Source organism: Xiphias gladius, chromosome 6 (assembly GCF_016859285.1).
Source record: "Xiphias gladius isolate SHS-SW01 ecotype Sanya breed wild chromosome 6, ASM1685928v1, whole genome shotgun sequence".
Classification (NCBI taxonomy): Eukaryota; Metazoa; Chordata; class Actinopteri; order Istiophoriformes; family Xiphiidae; genus Xiphias; species Xiphias gladius.
This window is the reverse complement of record NC_053405.1, coordinates 25494346-25520298: the sequence shown is the minus strand read 5'-3', so window position 1 is coordinate 25520298 and position 25953 is coordinate 25494346. Positions and strand designations below refer to the sequence as shown.

The following is a 25953-nucleotide window of genomic DNA, read 5'->3' as shown; positions in this document are numbered from 1 at the left end:
GCAGCTAATTATGCAAGGTAGTGAATCCCTGTGGGGGAGGTGGGGCCAAAACTGAAAGAACTCCTTTGGCAGGCAGAATAGAGCTTTTATTGAGGATATTTCTAAGCTGACCATCAGGGACCAAATCGCTGGATTGTTTTTAAAAAAAAAAAAAAAAAAAACATCTCAGCTGAATCACGCTGCTCCCCTTCTTTCATTCCTTCCCTCGTTTCATTTTAGTGAGACGGAGTGCAGCTCATGCAGTACCCAGCAGCAAGCAGAATGCAAGGAATCTACAGTATTCCCCTGTCTCACACAAGAAGCCCAGTTCACTACTAAAGGACAAGTGTGGAGGGAAAGAGGCAGAGCCAGAGAGCATTCAGGGGAGGATTCACACTGCTGTGGCTGAGAGGAGGAACGTACAGTCTTGTCCTGCTCCGCTCTGCTCTTGTTGCCTCAGGTGTGTGTGCTCCTCCCTCCCCTCTGTGGTGCCTGCTGTCAGCTCCATCCCTGGGTGGCTGAGGCCATGGTGTTGGTGCTGCGAGCCCTGCTGCCCTGCCTCTGCACCCTGCTCTCCCTGGACCTGCTGCCTGGGGTGGAACCCACTGTGCCCCTGGAGGACTTCTATCCCTTTGGCAAGGACAAGGGGGACTCCCAGACCATCGCTCAGGACGACGGAGGTTCCGGGCTCGTGGAGATCTCTGTTGCGTTCCCCTTCTTTGGAGACAGGCACACAGGACTCTATGTGAGTACGGAGCAGTGTGTTTTTATTGATGTGTGTGTGTTTATGTCTTTATACGTCAGCATGTATGTGTGTGCATGCACTTGGCAGTTGGTAATTGAAATTGACATGGTGTGGATTGTATAAGAGCCTCAGGGAGATGATATTTGGCAGGTAGCCAAATACTACATTGCAGTGCCCTTTGAGAGTTTGTGTATGTTTGTGTGTGCTCACAAGCTCTGGTGTGTAACCTTGTTTATAGAATATCATGTTTTCCCCCCACGGGTGGAATCATAATCCTCCGTGATGTTTTTTCACTTTACATTTGCCCTCCTCGCGCTCTGAGTGCTCACAAGTGCACCAAGGGAGAGTGAGAGAGAACTATTAGCAGAACAGTGGGAAGCCCTGTTCTACTAAGTCTACAAAGAGCTGTTAAAGGAAATGACAGTTTGTGTTCTTACTGTGTCCGCGGAGCATCTGTGAGCAGTTCTTTTTCAGAGAGAGTAGGGGAAAAATATGCACACTGGAGAGAGAGAAACAGTGCTCATGGGAGGACGCTGAATGGTTTGACAAGGATTTTCGCGCACCACAGTGAAACACACTTTGATCTGCCTTTGTCATGTATTGGGTTCAGTTCCAGCACACGGAAAGGCAGAACTCCCTTAAATCAACACCACCTGTTGTGGTTATGCATCCGCGTTTGCTCTCTGAAGCCCCCTCCCCGTCCTCGTTCTGAGCCACGCCTGCCTCGTCCCTGATCAAACCATGGGCAGGGGAGGCTGAAGAAGCATGGCAACAATGGGCAAGGCCAAAGGTCATCTTTCTAATCTAAGCATCTGAGCCAAGGGAGTGAGGTCAGTCTGCCAAAGAGGACATTTTTAAAACTCTTTTGCATCTAAACACAGTGCACTTTCGGTGACAACATGTTTATAAGACCAGTGCTTGAGAGTTGTGTCTTTCTGAGGACTTATAAACTCACTAACCTGGAGCTTCTGTATATCACGACTACTGGCACATTGTGTTTCTTCTGAGTTTTGCAATGAATTCCAGCGCATCTGATCTCCTGTAATAATACTGATAGATAATAGTCAAATTAGACAAGATAAGACAAGTTACTCGTTGCTTGGCTTGTTGATCTTACATTGAATTATCCCCTGATAGAGATACAATATCTGGGTATTTCACATTCTGAAATGTGCTGTGTTAGTTGTGATGTGATAGCCTGCAGTTCACTCTGCATCCCACCAAACTGTAATTCTGTAGTCACGCAAGGCATAACAGATTGTGGCAGGAACTTGATATTACAGTCATGTTCATTTTGAATGTCTCACCTGAATCCTTTGAACATCTGCTGTAAAGTGCACGGGCAACATGGTGATCTCTGCCACCAGAGAGCTGCTGTTAACAGGCAATATTTCAGGGAGCACTAAGGGCTACACCTGCATGATTAGCCTCTCCCAGAAGTTTGTTTAAAGCCTCTGTGTTACCACCGCATGGAAGCTGTAGAACCAAACTGATATTAGAGGGTTTGTGGGTGCTGTCTTACTTAATTATCATACCTGATTGTGTTTAGCTCTACACAAGCCTCGAAACCCCTCACAGATCCTATTAAAGCCTTGAATATCAGCCTTCGCCCCTTCCTGAAGCAAGACATCTTATTTTTAGCTGTTGTGATGAACAAATGCAGCAGTGGATTTAAGGATTGCCACAGCAAAGTGACACTTGATAACAGTGATCTCTAGTGTCCCTTAAAAATCCCTTTACAATCACGGGACCCTCCTGACTTGTTCCTGCTCCAGTCCCACTTGTGCCTCCTGGTAACCAGACTGTCCCTCTGTTATGGTTTGTGTCTGGGAGTTTTCACATGTTGCTGGGATCTCTCCTCCTCCTCCTCCGGGTCCCCCCCCCCTCCTCCCACGCCTCAGATAACATGGCAGGGGTCTTCCCCCTGGAACTGTCCAGCTGCTTTATCTGAGAAATGACCAATCACTTTAACAGAACACAGATGTATCTGCAAAGCGTCTTAGGGGCTTCCAAACAATGCAGTTCACGGATTAACTACTCTTATGGATGGCCAGTGTTACGAACATGAAGCAGGACATCCAAGGTCAGAGAGGAAAGAACACAAGTTTAAAAGCAGATGTGAAAATAGATGGTTATGATCAAAGGCATTTATTGTCAATAGATAAACTCTCATGGACAGTGGAAAGATCCAAGCTATGTTTACATGGTGAACACACATACTGTAATTTATAGTATTAAAATATACAAGGAATGTGGCTTTTGTCTGTTATTGGAAGTAAATTGCATGTAAACAAAATTCAAATACATTTTGAATGAATCCTGCCAAGACCGTGCTACAGTGTAACTGCACTCCTGACGGACTCCACATCTGCTACTGCTCATCTGCTCTTCTGAAGGGCTTCAAAACTTGGAGTTTGTACACTTTCATTCACTCAGCTTCACTCACCACTATGTATGGCACAAAAATCCATGCATCATGTTTCATTCTTTGTACTCTCCAAGTGACTCCAGGAAGTCACTGCACCCAGCCAAGAAAAAGTTTTTGTAAAAACCACAATTTTTTGTTTTAAAACTTTTGTAAGTGTAGTTTTTTTTAACCTGTTAAACAAACAAGATATAAAATGATAATAGGTGAGCTTTAGAGGGGCTGGTAGGTGGATTTTGTTCAATTTGGAAAGAGCCAAAGCTAGCTGTTTACCCCTGTTTCCAGTTTTTATGCTAAGCTAAGATAACTGTGTCCTGGCCATGGCTTCATATCTAACATACAAACATGATTTTGGCAAGAAAACAAATATGTATATTTTCTAAAAAGTTTTTTTGTTTACCATGCTATGGTACATGTATGTTTTTCTTTTTGAAGCATGTCCACACAGTTTGGCCTATTATTTTCATTTCATGCCCTTTAAAATAAATTGCCCATTCCCTATTTTTTATTACGGCACCTTTTTTGTTTCAGGATTTTTATCAGTATCAGTAAACAAAAAGTAAATTCAGTCGGGATTGTCTAATTTGTTTTATTTAACTTTTAGAGCTTTGAATTATTATATGAAATTATGTAAAATTTTACTTGAATACATTTTCCTACATTATATAGACAGTGCACTAATATATTTTTACCAACCATCCCCATTATTTGTGCAAAGACACTGTATTTGAATCCTTCCACACTATTGCATACAGGATTTATTGCCTCAGTCCAAACACTTTGTGGATAAAGGTGTGCCAGAGCTAAGGAGTTACAGGCCAAGTGCATAGACTGTCAGACTTTAGTCACTTCCTTCGTTCTCGTCAAATAATTGGACAAGCTTGTAACTGTGAAACCTCTGTTTTTGACAAGGAAAACTAATGTTTTCCTGAGTTGATCCATGGGCAGGAGTTTGCTTTGGCTTGACTTAAGCCAAATGAAAGTTTATTTTAGTCAATAAATTGCTTGGCTCTAAAGAAAACCACCCAAGCAAAATCCTGGATATATCCGGCAAAGAATTCCCAAAAAATAACAAGGGAGTTGTAGAGTGAAGTGGCACCATTGAGGGTGAGAGAAAGAAATATGGTGAGAGAGAGATGGTTCTTACAAGGTTGACTGATCGCACCTATTTTCCCCTGTGATTCTGACCTTGGTCATGTTACAGCATAACACAAGGCAGCCCTGAACCCATTCACTCTCCCACATACGTGTGATGCAGAACCACCCTTCACTGGATGTTTGTACTAGTTATAGCCTGGTTGAAATTCATAAGAAGAAGAAAGTATGTGATATGATGCAAAGAAAAAGGTCCCGAGTTCAATTTAAATTCCTCTAAAGCCATTTCCATGTCAAAGCAGTCCCCTAAAAAAACTTAACAAGAAAGAAATACACTTGTTTAAACAGTTCCAGATGCTTAAAGAGATTGGATTAGGCGATTAAACATATTCAAGTATTGGAGTATAAACTCTATTTAGTGTTCAGCATGATTTCCTACACTAATTTTGCAGTAAGATGGGTGATTTCCAGACCACTGCCACCACAGGTCTCTCATTAGTGGGTATGTGGGTGTGGGATGTTTGTAATTCATGTACATCCTTCCATGTACATTCGTCCAGCCCTGTGCCCTCTCTCTTGGTTTCTTCCTGGTATCAGATGGCGCTCTGGCTGACCTCTGGGCCCTGCCCCTGCAGTTGGTCCTCTTTCGCCCACATTGGCCACATTCTCACCACATCACGCTGATGCAGAGGGGAAGACTGTGGTCGGGCAATTAACTGAGCCCCTGTGCCGTGCCAAACAAAACTTCCTCTGCTGTTTTTACAGCAAAGTTCTTCAAATTATGGTTTTCATACATGCAGAGAGCAAAGCTGAGCCATCTGATGTTGCTTTGTCACTGTCACATGCCACTTGGCTTGAATGCAGAGAGGCAAAATTCACGCCAGAAACAGGAGAGGTCCCATAGTGGGTAGAATCCCCCCTTGCTGATAATATGCAGAAATTCTCCATGAATGAAGGCCTTTCATGGGGATTCAACCCTTCAGCCTAGAGAACTTTCCTCTACACGCTCAGGTTTAGCAGCTTGTTTCTTTGGATATTAGTGCAGTTGCTGGTCTGACACCAGCTAATTTCTATGCTATAAGGACTGTCTGCATAACTGCTGCCTGCGAAATGCTGCCTCAGGATCTATCACTAAAATGACCATTTACCAGATCGCTAAATGCTATCTCAGAATCTTTCACAGTAATGACCACCCACAGCAACTCTACCAAGTCACTCCTTGACTTCATCTCTTCGGTTTTCTTCTGTTGTAGAGGCATGTCACTCTGTTTTCTGCGCAAGTTTCCCCCCCATCTCTCATTTATTTCCTGTATATCTGATCTATAACCTGTACCTTTTCTGCAACCACCAGTGCTGTCCAAATACTTATAGACCTAACTGTATAAAACAAGGAAAACCAGCAAATCCTCACCTTTGAGAGTGAAAATGACTGTTGGTTTATTTCTGTCAGTTAACAAATTGATTAGTCGCCTAACTGATTAAGCAATACACCAATGATTGACCTTTAAAAGCTGATCTCTTAGGAAGATGATAGTTCACCATGCTGCAGCATGTAGTTGCAGCGCTGACTGCGCAATTCTCACAGAGGAGATATGTGGACAGGGGGAGGATGGGTTCTTTTATTTGGTTACTTTGCTGTTGGCAGAGATCCTCGGATTTAAAGGCTGTGAATCTCCTTCCTGGAGTGATGACTTTGCAGGTGCATGAGCAGAAGAAGCCAGGTTTTCTCAGCTGCTGTCATTTCACGGAATAAAGATAGCATCTGTTTGCTACATGGGAAGTGCAAACATCCGCTATGGGAGCGTCCACTGCTCCATGCATTTGCACCGTGAGGTCAGAAAACCCTTGTTTGTTCACCTTCGCCTCTCCTCAGCAATTCCACTCCAACCCCACCTAATAATACAGACAAGTCACAGTGGTTAAATCTGACATGCTGAACAAGATATATTATGATTATTTATTCAGATGCTCTAACTAAAACTGTATCTCATCCTCAGGTTAACAACAATGGCCTTGTATCTTTCCTGAGAGAGGTGTCTCAATTCACACCCGTAGCTTTTCCAATCGCTGGGGACAGGAGGGTTGTAGCACCATTCTGGGCTGATGTAGACAACCGAAGGGCAGGGAGAGTCTTCTACAGAGAGAGCCGGGAGCCTTCCATCCTGAGTAGGGCCTCGGGTGATGTCAGGACGTACTTTTCAGAGTTCCCCAACTTCAACGCAACATGGGTCCTTATCTCGACATGGCACCAAGTTACTTTCTTTGGAGGCAACTCCCTCACACCGGTATGAACTCAAACTTAACTTAACAGATCTCCCACTACTATGTAGTTATTGCTTAAACAGCTTTGATTCTCTATTTAAGTTTAAACTGTCTTTAGGGCCTAGATCAGTGATTTTAAACCAGGGTAACTTGTACCCCAAGTGGCAGGTCCCAGGCACTAAGGGGAAAGAAGCTAAATTGGTCTGAAAAAACAGAAATTCTGATTTGACTTTGTGTTTAGGAGGAAAAGACCATTCAAATAGTTTCGCCCAAATTGGTGTGATGCTGATTTTTAGTACATTTATTTTCACAATAACCAGTAAACTACTAGCTACAACAGGCTGATTGCAGAGTACAAACCTCCCACCAACCTGAGACACATTAACACCACATGTTGCTACAGAGACATTAGTCATGACAACTAGTTAGCATTCTAGCAGAAAAGTCTAAATTGTTAGCTAAAAGTAATAAAGTACAGCTATTGAGTTTATTCTAATTGTATCTGTGAATTTCCTGCAATCTGCCAACAACAACACTCCCAGAAATGTCTTTTATATCTCAAGCTTGACTTGAAATTTGGGAATCTGTACCATTAATATGAAGAGTCTGTTTGATATATGCATTATTATTAAATTTCCCAGAATCAGGAAATGGTTTAACCGAGCCTTTTCCTCTCTGTGCAGGTAAATACTTTCCAAGTGGTGCTCATTACAGATGGAGAGCTTTCCTTCACTTTATTCCAGTACAATAATATCACTTGGACCACAGGCATGCATGCCAGCAGTGGAGGAAACCTGGCTGGGCTAGGAGGGATCGCAGCGCAGGTAAGATCACATGGTTGCTGGCTTATGGTGACAGTCAAATGTAGAATGTACAGTATGATCTGCTTCCTGTGAAATGCAAATCTAAATTTTTCAAATTCTAAACTTTAATTCAACAATCTTTTGTGATGTCTGCCTCCTTGTTACTCTCTTCCCAGGCAGGTTTCAATGCTGGGGACGGCAAGCGCTATTTCAACATCCCCGGCTCTCGCACGGCTGATGTGGAGAATGTTGAGGGAACCACCAACGTGGGCTACCCAGGCAGATGGGTCTTCCGTATAGACAATGCACATGTGGAAGTGGGTGGCTGCAATAACTCCGGTGAGACCTGCTACTAAAAGATTAGTTCTTCAGTTACTCCTGGCTGTCCTAACACTTCTTCATCAAGGATTCCTGTCACATTGACCTCTTTCTACAGCATCAGTGTGCCCACACCTGCGACCATGTCTGAATGGAGGCCAGTGCATCGACGACTGTATTACAGGCAACCCCTCCTTCACTTGCTCCTGCTTGGCTGGCTTCACTGGTCGACGATGCCAGATCGGTGAGTTATCGTTGACACAGCTTCCTGCTCTGTTGTGCTTGACACACTGCACACTGTGAATGAATACCTATCTACCTGAGACCAGCCAGGAAAAAGAATGTCAACTTTAAAAAAACAATACTAGAATTCACCTGTATTGCCAAAAGGACACCCAGATATTTCCGTAATACCTGTATCAACTTCATGTCCCATTTTCCTGGGACATTAACTATCTAGCCAACCTTTTACATCAGCCAGATGTTTTCTTCTAATTAAAAAAGTCATACTACCTGCTTTGTATTTTTCCCTGACTCTTTAGATGTCGATGAATGTGCCTCATATCCTTGCCAGAATGGAGGGACTTGTAAAGACCAGATTAACAGTTTCATCTGTCAGTGTCCTCCTGGATACACTGGGATTCTGTGTGAAACAGGTACAGTTGACAGTTTGCCTCCAAGCTGGTATGTAATCCAGTTACCGTTACAGTTTTTGTTATGTTTTTTTATCAATAAATCCTCTATAGAATAATGTGGAAATATAGAAGTTGCTCAACAAGTGAATAATTTTATGGACATAACATGTAACATGTACAAGAAAAGCCATATGTGTGTGTATATATATGTATATATATATATATATATATATATATATTATTTATTTTTTATTTTTTTAACTTTACTTCTCCTACATGCTGTCAAATCGGCTGAAGATCTGGAAAAACTCTGATTAATCAAAGTATTTTATGCTTCATTAAGCAGTTTCCACACAAAAAAAAGTATTTAAAATATCTTGGTCCAGGCTCTCTTGAGCTTCTGTGCCTATTCCCACAGTCCAGCCTGTGGAGATGTATCAAACCTCTTCTAATACCTTTCACAGCCAGCAGCACATACTTGCAGAGTGAGGGGAGCAGTGTGGCGGATATATTAATCAGCTGAGTAAATATTCCATGAGCGTGTCTTTCTGTCCGTGTGTATGTGTCTGTTTGTGTGTGTCGCAGACATTGACGAGTGCAAAGACAGACCATGCCTCAACAACGCGTTGTGTGTACAAGGCGCTGGCAGTTTCACCTGTGTGTGTGAACCAGGTTACACTGGGATCCTGTGTGAGACAGGTAAGCAGGGTTTTTCACAGTCGCAGGAAAAGAAGGCATCTCCTTCCATAGGAAATATTTTCTGCTGCTTTCTACATCAAACTCAGTTATTTGGCAGATGTTTTTGTTCACAGAGTTTCCCACTCCATGTAGGCAAATGGGTCCAAGTTAAGGTTATGGTTGAGCTGATTTGCAAACAACTCTTTTTTTTCTTGGGTCACACACTGTAGCAATGAACCACAGTGAGAAAGTTCACTGAAGTCAGGTGGGTTTCCATAAAGATGTTTACTAATCTCCCTCCTCTTGGGATTGATTGTTGATGAAAGTTGAACCCAGTGAGGACTTAAATTACCTGGCCCTGCACAGTTCATGAATCTTTGTTCCTACATGAGACTGGATTACTCTTAATACCAGACACCTGGTCAATGAAACTTCATGCTTTCAGAAGAGAAGCTCAGTGCTCTTAATCCAGCTCAGTGTCTCAGACAACAAAACCTTGCATTTCCATGTGAAGACTGAAAAATGTTAATGTGAAACTAAATCAACAGCAGATAAACTCTCCTCTGATTACTTGATTTTTGTGCATCTTCCAGACTTAAACGAATGTGAGTCGCAGCCCTGTCTGAATGGAGGAGAGTGCATCGATCAGGTGGCCAACTTCACCTGCATTTGTCCCGCTACCTTCACTGGAATGCTCTGTGAGACAGGTGACTTGAATTCAACTTGAATTTTGCCAGAGGAGCATGTTTGGAAAATGGGTTTTTATAGAAAATGCTCACATAGTCTGTAAGCACTACGTTCTCGTTTCGGTTCGGCTTCCCGTAATGTAGAATTTTTCCAACTGGAACAAACACAAAGGGAATCCTATCATATGTCTTTGAGAGAAAAAATAATTTTTTTATGGCTACGAACTTTGTCTACGTGAGCTGGTTCTGATGCAGCTTGCCCCTGCAAACGTTTCCATCATACTTTATCACATACTTTATTTGCTGTTGCCAAAAAATTAATGCCTTATAGTATTTAAAAGAGTAAAAAATTCTTGACAAGTTTATCGAAAAATAAAAATTGAACCAAAACACAGAAAAGGTATAAGTTTATCTGTAGAGCACAGCTCACCACATAGCTTGTCGATGCCTGGTCGACTCTTTGGTCTTTGTTATGTAGGTCACAGATTTCAGTACCTCAGAATCATAGCTATCATTATTTGTAACCCCATATCTTTACTATGAAGGCACCATGTGTGGTAACAGCTATCGAAATAAAGTATGTGTTAAAGTACGATAAAAAGATTTGCCTTGGCAATATAGCTAAACTTCCTCATCATTTGCCGGAGTTTTTTGTCAGAGTTTACGGCTACTTTCCCTGTGAATGAGGACTGCGTTATAAAAATGGACTGACCAGACCAACAGGAACACTTTTTCTGGAAAGAGATCTCGTTTTTAATTTTTTAACCAAAATTTGACTTGGAGACTGGTATCTCCAAATCTGGGCAAATCAATCCAAAAGTATCTGCATTGCTAGATACCAGCAGAGGTAAATGAAGAAATGTTTTTTATTGTTATTTGCATGAATCAACCCTTCAAACTCACTTCATATGTTCCTTTCTCAGAATTGGTGATGCTTCAGGTTAATTCAACTGAGGCAGAAAACCAAACAGGTAAAAGCAAGTAAGACTAAAGCTTTGCCAAAATTTTTCACATACGGTTTTCAGATTCTTACACCACATCCTGCCATGCTTTTCCACCTGCAGCCTTGTGTGAAGAGGAAGATTGCAAGAGGCACCAGATTTGTGAATACGCCAGCTCCGGAACTTACAACTGTACATGCGCTCCAGGCTTCTATGGTGACAAGTGTGAAGGTATTGTACGCTTGGCCTGGCTGACGCTTACTGCAGGCAGCTGGGCAGGTAGAGAGCAGACTCGGGTATTTGAAGAGGAGCTGTGCTATCCCACAGGAATTTGGAGCTCTGCCCTGGAAGAGGCTGCTGTTGTGATGATGGATTATTGTAATTATCAAAACTGACACGGCCTCGCCCAGTTTACTACGGGAACCAGTTGCTTGATGTTGTGAATAATTGTTTTATAGCACATTTTATTAGTTTACCAACAAGGGGAAGTGCTTTGTCTAGACTTAAAAAGGCCTCTTTATGAGTCAAAGCTGGTCTTTGGTATTCAGGTCATTTCTACAGACAGAGCTGTTGAAATATGCATGCTTCCACACCGCTACTTGTTTCTCTGGAAGTTGGCCATTGCACCACACTATAGTTTCAAGCACAGCTGCTGCTTGCACAACCATAGGGCAATTTGAACACAAAATATGTAAAATGCTATCATCCTCAGGTAATGCTTCGTACCTCCCTTTCATAAATGCATATTAAGTCATGTGGTATTATGTTTAATCTCTGTATCTTAATATATTTCTTTTAGGAAATAACCAGTGTCCCCTTTAAAGCTAATTTGGGCTCCCATGAGAAGTTACTGTCACCCTCTGATAACAGTTGCTGCCTGTTTTTTTTCTTTTTTTTTTCCCACCAAAAGCTGCTTAATAGTATTTGAGCTATTGCAAATGCATGCTACTTCTCACCCTTGAGCTGAAATAACTATCAGTGCTTATATAGGCTCTCTTAAATCTCCCAAATACTTTCCTGCCTGGCTCACTTGGAAGGCACAGTGGAAAAAGGAGCATGATCCTCCAAGGAAGAGAAAGTAGTGGGACTCAGAAGTGCCTAATCAGGCTCTCAGATCAAAGGGCCCGGGCCGCACAGGTGGCCAATGAAAGTGGCTCTTGCAAATTAACAATCCATTAATTGCCCTCAGGGCCATACATTTTGGTCACAAAATATGCTCCATATCATCAGAAAAATAATACCCTCCACCGAGCTCCCGGGACTTCAAAGGGGAGCCATTTAGCTGTGATATGGCCACTTTCTTTGATCCACTGCTGCAATTAGGAAGGAGAGGAAAATAAAAACATTCTTACAATTTGTATGGAGCGGATGTGCAGCGTGCTGACTGGTAATGTTCTGGTCCTGTGAACTTTGTTGGAAAAGATTAGGGAAAGAGAAATGACGGCAAATCAATATGTAGTTTACAGTATAGCTGATGAAAGACGCTCAGCATATGGTACACATGTTGACCTTCTGTCTATGTTTACACTTAGGCCAATTCTGAAAATTTTACTTCATTTAAGTGCTTTCTTTCAAGTAGTTCGAGCAAACTTTCCAGCTTTGAGCTTCTCTCTCTCATTCTCTCTCTCTCTCTCTCTCTCTCTCTCCGTGTTTGCAGAGGAATGTCTTTGCCAGAATGGGGGTGTCTGTGTGGACATCAATGGGACTTGTGAATGCCCTTCAGGCTACACAGGACTCTACTGTCAGTTTGGTGGGTATGATACACACGCTCCTATCAGGTGTCTTACAAGAGCTTTGATGAATGTGAAAAAAATTTGGACCACTGTAAGATCACAAATCTCCAAAAATTTCCAAAAACTTGTGAACCTGTCTTACAATCCCTTCCTCCCAGAAGTAACCCAGACACCTTGCAGTAACAGCAGGCCGTGTCCTGATGGAGGTCCTTGTTTGGAGTATGGGGGAACCTACCTGTGTACATGTCAGACTAGTGGAGCAGAACTAGATCAGAAGGACTTCTACCCCTATGGTAAGAGCCTCAGGCACCACTCCAACACCAGGGCACTTTGCAGTTATGTGTCATTGCATGAGCAGCTGGTTACTATAGAGACAAACATATTTTTAAACACACTGGTCATGACAAGTGTCATTTTCTACTTAAAAAGAATTGGCCACATTTGCAGTTGACATTTACGATGGGAGACATTTCTAAGTGATTTATGTTGTTGTTGAATTCTCTTGCAAGATTTGTATTTGATCCAATCGTAAAATGGCAAATAATGTGTTTTTTAAAGGTTGGACCAAGCCCACGTGCTTGAATAAAATTTAGGAGGTCTACCAGTGCAATGGAACACAGTCAAGTCTCGGTGTGTGTTTTTCAGTACAGCCCCGATCGGTCTGCGACTCCTCTCCGTGTCTGAATGGGGGCTACTGCTACGAGCGGGATGGAGGCTATACCTGCGAATGCAAATACGGATACTGGGGGAAGCACTGTGAGAAAGGTAGCTCAATAGATAAAAACGCTAGAAGAATACCTTCACATGAACTCACCAGGCATCATTATCAAATCATCCCTCAGACTTGTGGGTTATTACTCAAGCTCAAACCCAGCTGTAATGCAACAGGAAGCATGTCATTACTTGTAATGCTGTGTGAAATATTACAATGCTGAAAGGCTTACGATAATTTGTACTTATGACTGAGTTACGAGCTGTTTTCCTGAATTATGACTTGAACTGCAATGTACTGGAACAGATTTTTTTTGTGTGATTAAAAGCTAGACTGGTCTCTCCTTCAAGGGTTCCCTTCTCTTTGTCTCTTTCCAGTTAGACTCAATACCTGTGCTTCTGGTCCCTGCCGCAATGGAGGCTCCTGTAAGGAAGAGGCAGGGAGCTACAGATGTGTGTGTCCTTACAGATTCACTGGAAAACACTGTGAAGTCGGTGAGTGCCAGCCTCACTTAATATTTTAATCAGTCTGTACTCAATGCACAAACAAACAAAATTTCTTGCAAATCTGTGTGGCAGCATTAGATGACATATTTACATGGGTAGAAATGCGCAGTTAGTAATCTAATCGCAAGACAACAACCGTTCTTTGAACAATTTAATTACCTGTATCAATGATGAAAGTATTTGGTTAAGTAATTCTGGCTTTTAATTCTGTCTTTCAATCTGGGGTAATTTAACCTTGTTAAATTTTAATCATTGGTATTTATGTATACAGTATATCGTGTTTTATCTGTATTGTTTTTAATGTTTTATTGAATTGTTATCAAACATTTTACTTACTGTTTATTTTATTTTTTATTTTTGGTCTCATTGTTTTTAATCCTGTCTTGTAAGGCTTTTTGGCTTCATGACGTACAATACAAATGAAGTTATTATTATTATTATCATTGTGATTATCATTAATTCCCAGTGTGTATGTTCTCTTTCAGGGAAACCAGACCCCTGTGCCTCTAGCCCCTGTCTAAATGGGGGGACATGTTTTCACTACATAGGAAAGTATAAATGTGAATGCACTGAGGCCTTCAACGGCAGACACTGTGAAATAAGCAGGAGCTCAGTACAAACTTCTGCAGGTGAGCAGACTGTGCTTCACCACACAATAATGTCCAAGTCTCACCCTGATGCTGAACTTTGTACAATGTAGACTATAATAATTTGGCGCAGGCAGGGGATATCCTGCAGCCTACGCTGTTAGGAGTAGAGATACTGTCTTTCCATCTGAAGATAATCTTAGCAGTGTTGCTGCACTGGAGGCCATACATATACAGATATAGAACGGCTGCATAAACTATATAAAGTGAGACCTGATGAGACCTGATGTCTGGACACTTGGACAGCACGCTGGAGGTAATTTTAGGAGGACAAAAACAGAGCGCCTGAATGGAAAACACCTCTGCTGCCATTAGTATGTCCTGGATGAGCTCCTTTAAGCCCTGGTGTTTGTGAGCTTGTGTTACTATGCAGCCATGCCGGCATTATCAGCACATTTGTATTCGTTTCAGAATTGAGCTGCGGGGCGCCCCCACAAGTGAAGCACGCTGAAGTCCAGTTCTCCTCAACAACACCGGGCTCCATGGCTGTGTATACATGCCACTCCGGCTTCATGTCCGTGCCCAGAGCCACCCAGAGCATCTGTGGTATTCAGGGAGACTGGAGCCAGCCGCCCATTTGTGAGGGTCTGTAACACACACCAACACATGAACACACACTCAGAAAGAAAAAAAAACAGTCTTTGAGTGAAAAAAAAAACCTAACAAACAAGATTCCAGTTATTACAGTGTATACTTACATAGGCTGATTTAGATTTTTTTTGTTTCTTATCATTGCAGAGCTCAATGAGTGCCTATCACAGCCTTGCCTTAATGGAGGTACATGTCAAAACCAGGTTGGATCCTACCAGTGTGAGTGTAATGATGGCTTCAGCGGACATCGCTGTCAAACAGGTACAGCCTAATCAAACCCTTCTAATATTAAATGCTGAAATTCAATGTATCCGCACACATATTGTATGTGGTATGGATGTAGTGTTGTATGTGTGTTTCATCTTCCTTAAGACCTGAATGAATGCCTGTCGGAACCCTGCAAGCACGGGGGGACATGTGAGGACCAGCCTGGCTCCTACTTGTGCCACTGTCCACAAGGCTTCGAAGGCCAGAACTGTGAAATAGGTACAGTGTTCAGTCAACCTTTTACATTATTTTTAAAGTTTATATATTTTAACATTCTGATTATTCAGGAAAGCAATTAAATTCTACTGTAAATATCTGTGTGCAGAGCAGGACGCGTGCGAATCCAACCCCTGTCTAAATGGAGGTGTGTGTCGGGGTTACAGAAGGCATTATGTGTGCATGTGCAAAGGTGGTTTTTTTGGGGACCAGTGCCAGATGTGTAAGTGGCTTTAGACTGCCTCACAAGTCTATTTTGTTGATATTTTAAGCTAATTCACACAAACTTTACAAAGTGCAGTCATTTGTGCATGAACCATATTGTAGCAACTGTCTATCTTTGTCACCCCCCAGTGGAAGACCCATGTGTACTGCAGCTTTGTGGAAACCGTGGCATCTGCACGACTGACTGGAGAGGAAACTACAACTGTATCTGCAAAACAGGACACACGGGCAAAGACTGTGAGAAAGGTCAGTTAAGAGTCACACCCCACTGCATCAGTGAGCCAGCTCAATCGGCTTATCACTTGTCACCCCATACTCTGTAGCTCATCCTCTGTATTTCAAAGACCACTCTGTAATTATTTAACGTATGGATTAGACATGTAAGGTTGCCACTGTTCCCAGACCTGTTGCCTCCCTCTGGTCTCAATGTGCTGCGTGTGGAGGAGAACGAGGTGGAGCTGCGCTGGGATGAGCCGGAGCCCTCACAGAGCCTGATCAGTGGGTTCGCTGTCACCTATGCTCCCCTGGGCCGGAGGGATCCCAAAACAGATTACTTGGACAGGCAGCAGTCCACCCACGTTATGCGAGGCCTGGAGCCCGGCCTGCTGTACAACATCTCCACCTACTCCATCAAACGCAGCAACAACAGGAAAGACTCCAGCCAGCCTGCCACCGCACTAATACGCACCAGTGAGCACATTCTTTGATGCAGTAGTAGTAAGATAAAAGTCTTCCTCTCTGTGTAGCCTTAGGAGTTTGAATACATGTGAGAATTTCCATGTGTAAACGTGTGTTTCTGTGTAGGACCTCGGCGGGTGGAGCAGCTGCAGGTGGTCAATGTGTCCTCATCTCAGGTTTGGCTGAGCTGGCTGGTTCAGGCAGCTCGTCATGCAGCAGTCAGCAGGGTGCACGTGTCTTTATTGCCCTCAGATGGGAGTGAGGCTCACACTGCAGTGCTCAACACCAGCACCACGGAGTACACCTTCAGGTCAGGTTCATGAATTTTTCTTCAAAAGAACACAGATATCCCATAATTTCCGACTGCTGTAGAGACCTCCAGCATTACTCGTGTCCGCTAAATTGTGCTGTTGTGGTGCTGCACTTTGAGTTGCTTTGGGTAATTTACCTTGCAACCACTAGAGGGCACGATTTCATCACTCTAACAAAAATATCGTGCTTTGTTCATAGTAGTGCATTTTTTTGTGTACCTCTTTCTGCTTTTCAGTGCACTACTTCCTGGTCGGATGTACACAGCTGATGTGCTGACTCAAAGTGGAATCAGACCAGATGAGTTTCCCTCCACCAGCCACTCAGCTGGACCATTGAAATTCTGGACAAGTAGGTTACTTCACCATTTAGCTGCCAGTGCAACTGTATGCATTACTTTGAAGGGATTAAAATGATACTAACACAACTCCTGTTATCCCAGTTAGATGCTGCTGTTTTAGGAATTCCATGTTATAATTTCTAATTTTAAAAGTTTCAATGAACATCTCTGCATATCACCATAGAATCATGCATCGCATTTATCATATGATTGACTTTATTTTAATCACCACAATTTTGTAATTAATATTTACCAAACAACTTCAGTCAGTTTTTCCTTGATCTGTTTTTCTTTAACTTGGCCCAATATAAGACTTAGGTTCTCACAAACAGTCTGTAAAGGCTAAATGCTAACACAATTAAAAATAGTTTTGTAAGCACATTTAAGAATAAGGTAAGTGTTCACTGATTCACTTATAAACAACTGTAAACCCACTACAGAGCATACATAATTAATGTGTAAAAGGTTAATAAATGCTGTATAACCCAATATAACCTATTAATAACAAATATAAAGGAATATTAAGCAAACTAAAATTGAGAACATGTTATGTTATAAAGGACATTTACCATTCTGAACAATACGTCACCCTTACCCTGACCAGACACAGACGTCCATTCATTCTCAGCAGAGGACAGAAAGTGTCGACTTTGTAATTTGGATAAGATTGAGACTTAAATGTATTTTATATTCCACTGTCTGCTTTACGACGATGCTCAAGTTAAGTTTTTCCTGAAAACGGCTGCCAGACAACCCAATCTGTTTGACATGACAGATTAATGTGGATTACAGTAAATGTTTAAATAAAAAGTGTTTAAGTGAGCTCAGATTTTGCTTGAGGCTATTAACAGTGTATGAGAGTGCTGTATATTTAAGTTGTTAAGTTTATAGCTGATATGTACTGATTTTTGACACATGTGGCCACGATACCATGCGCTGCCTGCTTTAATTTTTTTTTTCCTTTGCATGTAATGTAAGTAGTGGCTTGTAAGACCATGTGGGCTGTGCACCTTTTGGTGTATGACACTTGAATAAAAAAAAAAACGATTTATTAATTTATTCGGTAAGCACAGATTGGGACATATTCAAAGGGATAGTATCTTTTATAGCTAGTAGTGATATGCATGTAGCTCAGGTCTGTGATCAAGTATCTAATGAAGTGGCAGCTTGACAGACAAAAGCTAGCAGCAGCGTGCAAGTTTGGTAACACATCACTTTGAACCACAGCAAATAAAATGACAATGTATTATTAACAATCAATGCAAATAAAGTAGTAACTGTAGATGTCAACTAAATAAAGCCAAAAACACATTTTCATGGTATCCATGCAACAATCTGACCATCTACATGTGTTTCCCTCAGGGCCTCTCCCCCCACAGAACCTCTCTCTGTCACATGTGACCACTAACTCAGCACTGATCACCTGGAGCCGCCACCCGAGAAACGTCCCAGATGGCTTTGTGGTCAACGTGACCCGAGGGTTGAATACCAGGAGTCGCTTCCTGCCCAATGGGAAGTTAGGATCATACACCCTCCGCGAGCTGACGCCAGGACAGCACTACTATGTGGCTCTCACATCCGTTAAAAACACAGGGCAGGAACAGATCCACAGCATACCTCAGCACTTAGCCTTCACTACCTGTGAGTGTCTGTGAGAGATTCTCATGACACTTCCACCTACGTTTAAAATGTGCCATTAGTTTATATTTTTCGCTCAAATACAGAATCTGACTTCACCGAACCTTTCACATAGTTATAAATGGGTGATTTTTAAAACGAGCTCTGTATTCATTTGCGTTGATGCAGTGCCGATGGAAGCCAGATCATCAAGAAGAGAGAGGCCAACAGCGACTGGACAGGGGACTCAGGTTGGACGCACACCTCCCCCATCTCAGCCTCGGGAGCTGAGAGGCACAGCAGAAACAGAGAACTCAGAAGAATTGCCCAGGTACAATTTTGATTATCATTAAAACAACCATATGGACATTATACTGTACAAAGATAAGAGTTTGTTTTTTTTCTGTGATGCAGATACACAGAACTCATTGACAGGAGGGGAAAGATAACAGCGAAGTTCACTCACTTACCTCGAAAAGCCATTCGACATCGTAACAGTAAGTACAAGTAGGAGCAAACGTGATAAACATTTAGTAGTGACTTACTACTATAACAGTGTTTGAAGAATTTTCTAAAATATATGTGTTATGTATTTCACACAAAATGTAAGGCTGTCATGTTAATATTTGACGTAACTAACCAATAATGTAATTTATTCTGCTTCTAAGCAGGATACTACTACATTCCCTGACAGCTATTGCACTAGCATGCTACGCCACAACTTTGAAATGTTCTGATTTGATCAGGATGTCCAAACAATGACAGAGTTATCTCACTAGCTTATCTCGATGCAGATGGAATAATTTAGGTCATGGTCCTATAACCATATGGTCCTAACCAAGGCCTGTCTCGATGAAATATAGGTGATCCTCTAATGTAAACTGGACTCTCTGGTATGACACAAACAGAACCACTTTATCTGACACATGGTATCCACTTTATCTCGCAGCTTTTGATAAAGCAAGACAAGTCAGTAAACAATGACTTTCAGGAATAATCTTTTTTCTTTCTTTTAATTTTTATATGATAATTTTGTGTAATGTATTTTCACTTTTTTAAGTTAATGCATCCCATTGCAGAGGTTTATAGCCTATGGTCTGAACAGAAAATCTGTTTTACAGATGTTATCTTGTGCTCTAGGGAATAAACTTCCTTTTTAGTATTGTTCTGCCACTTTTAACACTGTTACAGCCATGATGTCAGAACACGATTTTGTTAAATCAGTAATGCTGTGTTTCATTGTGCCAGGCTGAGGAATGTACCCAAAACATTGAAAGTGTCTCATTTAGTAGGACATCCCAGTTAGTAGCCAAAGTCAAACTGCAGTCCGTCATTCACTTTGTCTTTTTTTTAATTCTGATTCATGACAGGAAATGTTTTTGCCTTGCAGAACCTGACCCACCAATTAGATTAGAGAAGATGGAAGAAACAACAAACAAAATCAGCCTTGCACTAGAGATTCAAGGAGAAGGTTTAAGAACAAAGCACGGTAGGTGTTTTGCTGTTTGCTCCAATAGATGTCACATCTGCTTGTGTAATTAATCCCAGCTGCTGTGTCACACATTTCTTAGATTGATGTCCTTTTGGAAGAAGACCACTTAGTTTGTAGAAATATTATTTATCATTGGTGTTATACATGTTTTCCAAGCGATGTAATTGAAATGTTATCCTCAGTGAGGATAACCTTGATAGAGAGATGTAATATTCAGGAAAAAAGATGGGTGAAAAGAGGGGAAGTGGTGTTAGAGTTAGAGGGCACATGGCATCAGCTGTAGATAATGTGGAGTAGTGTGTCTGAAACCTGAGATCCATAGTCATTCTGCACTGTGGATGTTAATGGCAGCTGTTGTCTTTTAGAGTTGCCCCAGGACTGCCGCAGTCTGCCCTGCCAGAATGGGGGTACATGCGTGAACGGAGGGGGCTCCTTCATCTGCGACTGTGCAGTGGGGTTCAAGGGCAGGCAGTGTGAACTGTGTAAGTTAACGTGCTTCCTCTCCACACATACACAGGCCACTTTTTTCCAAATGAGACAAGGATTTTCTTTAGTGAGACCGACTTTTGTCTTAAACACCAGATCTACAACTTGATCAGTTAAGCCAGTCATCATGAATTCCATCCATTCATTATCTATATCTACTTATCCCTTGTATGGTTATGGAGAGGTGGGGGGCTGGGGTGTGTGTCTGTGTGTGTGTGTGTGTGTGTGTGTGTGTGTGTGTGTGTGTGTGTGTGTGTGTGTGTGTGTGTGTGTGTGTGTGTGTGTGTGTGTGTGTCATGCTACCAGCTCTGTATGGCTGTAGTACCTAGCCACAGCAATGCTACAAAGTAAATGCTAACATCAGCACGCTAACATGCTCACTTGACAATGTTAACATGTTGATGTTTAGCAGGTATAATTTTTACCTGATCACCATCTTAGTTTAGCACACCAACATATGCTAATTAACAGTAGACATAAAGTACAGCTGAGGCTGATGGATATGTCTTTAGTTTTGCAGGTATTTGGTCATAAAGCAAAATATTGGACAAAGTAAAATGTCAATCACTTGGTGCCGCTAGTGGAAAAGTCAGGGGATCAGGGGAGCATGTGTCCCTCTGAAGTCAGAGGGATACATGCTCTGGGGACCAAGATTAACGTACATTTTTTCTGCCAATCTATTCATTCGATATTGAGATATTTCAAAGAATAAGTGAAAAATAATCATCCTCTGGGGACTAGGAATGTTGGTACAAAAGGTTGTGGCAATCCACCAAATAGTTGCTGAGGTATTGGGGTCTGGACCAAAGCGGTGGACCGACCAACATTGCCTTCTCCAGAGCCACACCGCCAGCGTGGCTAAAAACTCCTTTCCAAATCAACCTCCTTATCAAAGGCCCTATTTGATGTTTGTTGCACAGGGGCTCCGTGATTACTGCTTTCACCTCACCACAGGAGGGTCCTAGGTTCCTGTGTACATGTTCTCCCCGTGCCTGAAATGAATGAATAAATGCCATTTAGCTGAATTGGAAACTCTTTAGAAATGAATGCTAGGATCAGCCCAAGCCCTCTGCCACTCTGAACCGGATAAATGGTCTAGAAAATTGATGGATAATTTAACGCTGTTTCAAGTGAAAACAAAACCACATCACGAGGCATTAAATGAACTTGTAGCATTCATGCCACTGGAATAGGTGCATACCTGCTTCTCCAAAGAGATTTTGGCGAAAGATTACGGCTCACCAGCCGTCTCAATGTCGTGAGTGTCCGTGCAGGATTTACAGTCCTGTCTGTGTGTCCCCCAGGGTTGTATTTCTGCTCTCTCTCAATGTAACTGGATCATCTCATGGTGTGAACTTGAGGTATAATATATGTTAGATTTGCATTTCATCATGTAGACTGTCAGAGAGCACAGGGCTATGTATAGATCTCTGGTTTCTTAAAAGCAGGAAACATGCTCCACTGATAGTTGACCCCTCTGACATTTATGAGTGGCTTGGTTAACTTTAAGGCTTAGGGGCATGCATGTACAACATGAATACAGTGTCAATGAAGGCACAAAGCACCATACTATTTGAGCTGTGCCACTTTCCTTTTTTCAAGGACCCAGTGTTACAATTATATAACTCAGTGTTTCTTTTGAATGGGGGGTTTGAATGGGGGTTTGTAAAGCAGAATTCTGCACTTTGTATGGGACAGCGATTATGTGTGGACCAGATCCTTCTCTGTTCTCAATCTACTTCATCTTTGATACACCTTTTCTGTGTCACATAGGACAATCTTCCGTCGCAAAAATTTTGCCACTTAATAGTCATAAAAGAAGCAAATTGAAGATAAGAGTTGAAAAGGAGGTTGGGCCTGTGACACTGAGTGATAATGATTATAGATTTAAAGTTTGAATTCAAAGTCAAATATTTTTGATAAAGAAAGTCTTTGTCTCTGTCTTTAAAAGAGAAACTTTATTTTTCTACCAAGATCAAATCCTTCAACAGTCCAAATTCCCAAATCTTAAGATCACTGGAATCTCCCCATGTGCACTGTTATTCATTTTGAAGACATACGGTACAGCTGCGACTCAAGCCTCCAGCTTGTATTGGATGTATCTGTTACAGGCTGTAAATGGGAAAGTGCCAGCTGCCTGGAGGAAAAGTCTTTTGGCCATTACTACTGCTACTGCTTCATACGGAGGACAGCCAGTTGGAGTGCATTATCTGCAGTGTCCGAGGCCTTATTGAAGTTCATGATCACGGAAACACGCATTTAATTGATTATATGCCTCCAGTATTAATGATACAACTCTAACTTTTGGGTGAGTTATGGATGCAATAGGGGTGAATTGGGGCTTTAACACACTTGAGCATTAGGCTTTAATGCATTATGGGATATAACTCTAAACTAAACTGTATATGTCATTAGCCTAAGCTTATATACAACTGATCAGTCTGCATTATTGAACATTTTGAAATATCAGTGGGGCTTAAGCTGCATATTGAACTGGCTGCGATACATATACATTGGTGTCTACATGGTCGTTTTAAATACTTACATCAAAAGGGTGTAACAGATATAAATAAGAAAAGTCGTAGCAAATATCTAATAAGAATTATGGACAATTTGACATTTCAGTTGTCTTGTCTATTAAAGGTTTAGGAGGAGACATGTTTCAAAAGTTTCTTTTAAAAAATCATTTGTCTCATACTACCTAGGGAATAGGTTCTCTTCTACGTCTAGCCTAAACCAGCTTTCTGCATCCCAGACACAGTAAAATGGTGAAAAACACCTTGAAATACTGGGAAAATGTCGGTTTGATTTCACTAATAATTCAGTGTTGATGAAGCTGTGTTTGAGGAGACGGTGGACATACCCTCACCCCTCTACAGTTCTTTTCTTCACCTAAACATCCAGCGTCAGATTGTGTAAACATCCCTTTTCCTAAAACTATCCATCAGCTACAGAGAAGGGCCCGGCTCCGTCCCACATGATTCCTAAACCATCCAGCAGACTTTTACTCGCTGACAATACTTAAAACATCCATGACTGATGTTGTGTGACCGCTGTTTGCAGTGTGCCAGCGAGTGCCACACCCGTGCACCCGTCTCTACTCGGAAACGAAGAGTGTGCCTGTCTGGGAGGGCGGAGTGTGTCACTACCTGTAAGTCATGTCAGGCACAGGTCTCCTCCTCTGGCCTTGCTTACATCTAAATTCCAAAGCTTAAGTAATGCAGAGATAATTTGTAATCTGATGAGCATGTTTTCTTTTTTGCAGGTACAAAAGGACATATAAAGTGCAGCAGGATGTCTGTTATCGAGAGATTTGTGAACCAACGCTTCCAAAGAAAAGTCAGAGTAAGTTCAAAGTTGTCTGAACAGTGATAAAGTCATTTTTTAGCAAATAAACCAATTCAATTCTTTTCACACACTGGTATTAACTTTCTTAACAGTCAGACGACCAAACAGACAACAATAAAGGTTTGTTTTCTTTAACACAATTAGTGGGTTTTTTCCCCTTCATCCACGTACAGTATATTCACTGCTACTGCAGTGGATCACATGATGTTAAACAATTATACCTAAAATTAGTCTTTTCTTTTTTTTTTTTCTAGAGCACTTGGATGCTGATGAAAGGATTGTCATCACTGTCATGTGAAAAACCTCCGTACTTCAATTTCGGTGTTTATAATCTACTTGAAGTAACTGATTATGGTCATTTTTGTGCTGAAAAACCCTGTCAGAACCCACTGTAGCATTTCAGACACAGATCGTCATTCATCTGAAAATAAGGTGGCATTTGTTAATTCCTGAAGCTGTGTTTGTAGCTCCATGCGTCATGAAGAGGCTTCAATCAATCAAATGAAAATGGCCCAAATCATTTATCATTTGTCTTGTTTGATGACTGATTTTTCATACAAACACCTGTATGCAAATGTTAATGGCAAGCAGTCCGCTGCAGTGCATCAGAGACCTTATATACCTCATTTTCCATGTCCATGCTGACACATTAGGAGAGGTTTTTTATTTGTGATTCAGCTGCAGGTTTGTCCCTCAGGGAAATAACTGTAGAGTGTTCCGAGTCCCAGTCTTTTCCGTATACCAGCCCCGTGATCTCCTTATTAAGACGATGGGAAATGTATATATTTTTTCCACACCTCATAAATTCATCTCTCCCTCTGACAATGATGCACAGTGTTTTCTGTGTATAAATACCTTTCTCTGTGTCTTAGCAGGCATCACTGCTTGCTACTCTGTAAATAGTGTTTATAGGCCATTTTGTAGGTGAATATTTTAATAATAAAAATGTTAAAATGTTTTGTGTTTCCAATGTCTTTTTGGGTTGATATTTTCATCCTGAATTACTTTTTTCTTAAGTACACTATCCCTTTTTCGTGAGTTTTACTGAGTTTATCACTCTACACGTATGAATAACGACCTGCTCAATGTTCTCATTCAAGCAAATTATTTCCCTTAAGATACAGTATCACAATAACATGGAGATGGGTTCAAAAATTTCATTCCAATGTCTTTGGGTTCTTGGTATGATTCTTTTTAATCAACACTTAATATACTATGCTTCTTCAATTGGTCAGACGCATAAAAAATGGCAAAAATGACCTGATTGGAAGTATTTTAACAATATTTAAGCAAGAGGAGGCAAGCACGAGCAGAGTCAGTTGTGGTGCATGATTAATTGCCACACGATTAATTCTTTTGAACAGAAAAAGAAAAGAACAAACTCCTTCAGACTTAAATTTTAAACAAATATTTACAATTATATGTGCCTAGTTTAGACTAGATCATAGGGTAACTGTATCACACAGTGGTGAGCACAGACTGTCAAAAAAGGCTCTAACCATTGCTTTGTCTTTAATCCAAATGAGGCAGATAAAGACATGCTGGAAAGACACAATGGGCAAGTCTGATCATCAGTTATCCCACTTATCTGCCGAAATAATCATAGGTTCAGAAAAATACTGTCTAGCCCCGCTGTTGGCCCAACAATAGCAGCACTACCTGCCATCTGAAATGACACTTCTGTTTCCCGCCCACCTTGTATATACAAACAATGGGACAAATTAAAGCAAAAACATGAATAAATAAGAAACATCCAAATTTAGATGCTCCAATACAGGGCAGGAGGGGTCACTCAATTGCTTGATGAGTTTGAAAATGATGTAAATGATATGCTCTGGTCTTCACATTCACCAGATGGTAAAATTTGGAGCACTCTCCACAAAAACACTAAACTCAGAAAACATTTTTTTGGAGGAATGGTGTTCACCCCTCCAGTGGAGTTCCAGAGGCTTGTTGAGTCTATGCCAAGCATACTGAAGCTATTTTGGAGACTTGGGGTTGCCCAACACCATTTGTGTTGTTCTACATAATGTGTGTATTGTGCCAAACCTTTATACTCACTATGATAATCTTGTATACAACTATTGTAACATCATTTACAATGCAGCTATAACTGTGATGGTTTATACAGTGAATTCAGAAAGTATTCAGACCCCTTCACTTTTTTCACATTTTCTTATGTTGCAGCCTTATTCAGTATTCAGACCTTTTGCTATGAC

General features: G+C 41.5%; 1 protein-coding gene across 3 annotated transcripts; it reads left to right on the top strand.

Moving 5' to 3' along the window:
- Positions 1 to 160: 160 nt before the first annotated feature.
- On the top strand, positions 161 to 24655 carry sned1 (sushi, nidogen and EGF-like domains 1). Of its 3 annotated transcripts, XM_040129552.1 has the most exons (32): positions 163 to 724; positions 6242 to 6529; positions 7190 to 7330; positions 7486 to 7648; positions 7746 to 7871; positions 8170 to 8283; positions 8848 to 8961; positions 9534 to 9647; positions 10550 to 10597; positions 10691 to 10798; positions 12225 to 12317; positions 12459 to 12593; positions 12946 to 13065; positions 13390 to 13506; positions 14004 to 14147; positions 14577 to 14750; positions 14904 to 15017; positions 15129 to 15242; positions 15349 to 15462; positions 15594 to 15710; positions 15867 to 16154; positions 16269 to 16452; positions 16690 to 16802; positions 18154 to 18432; positions 18598 to 18739; positions 18823 to 18905; positions 19799 to 19897; positions 20266 to 20382; positions 23450 to 23537; positions 23652 to 23731; positions 23827 to 23854; positions 23989 to 24655. In XM_040129552.1, exons 1-31 carry the CDS (start codon positions 506 to 508, stop codon positions 23850 to 23852), a joined length of 4176 nt encoding a protein of 1391 aa, XP_039985486.1. In that variant the 5' UTR covers positions 163 to 505; the 3' UTR covers positions 23853 to 23854; positions 23989 to 24655. The 3 variants fall into 3 exon arrangements, with proteins under 3 accessions (XP_039985485.1, XP_039985483.1, XP_039985486.1); XM_040129551.1 differs by lacking the exon at positions 23827 to 23854 and having other exon boundaries at positions 161 to 724; positions 12462 to 12593; XM_040129549.1 differs by lacking the exon at positions 23827 to 23854 and having other exon boundaries at positions 162 to 724.
- Positions 24656 to 25953: the final 1298 nt, after the last annotated feature.

Bases quoted from the DNA above. Each gene is read 5' to 3' on its own strand.
- sned1 (XM_040129549.1), top strand. From the start codon at position 506: ATGGTGTTGGTGCTGCGAGCCCTGCTGCCCTGCCTCTGCACCCTGCTC. The intron at 10,598-10,690 runs GTAAAAGCAAGT...TTCCACCTGCAG, and splicing joins TGAGGCAGAAAACCAAACAG to CCTTGTGTGAAGAGGAAGAT. The intron at 23,538-23,651 runs GTAAGTCATGTC...TCTTTTTTGCAG, and splicing joins GGCGGAGTGTGTCACTACCT to GTACAAAAGGACATATAAAG.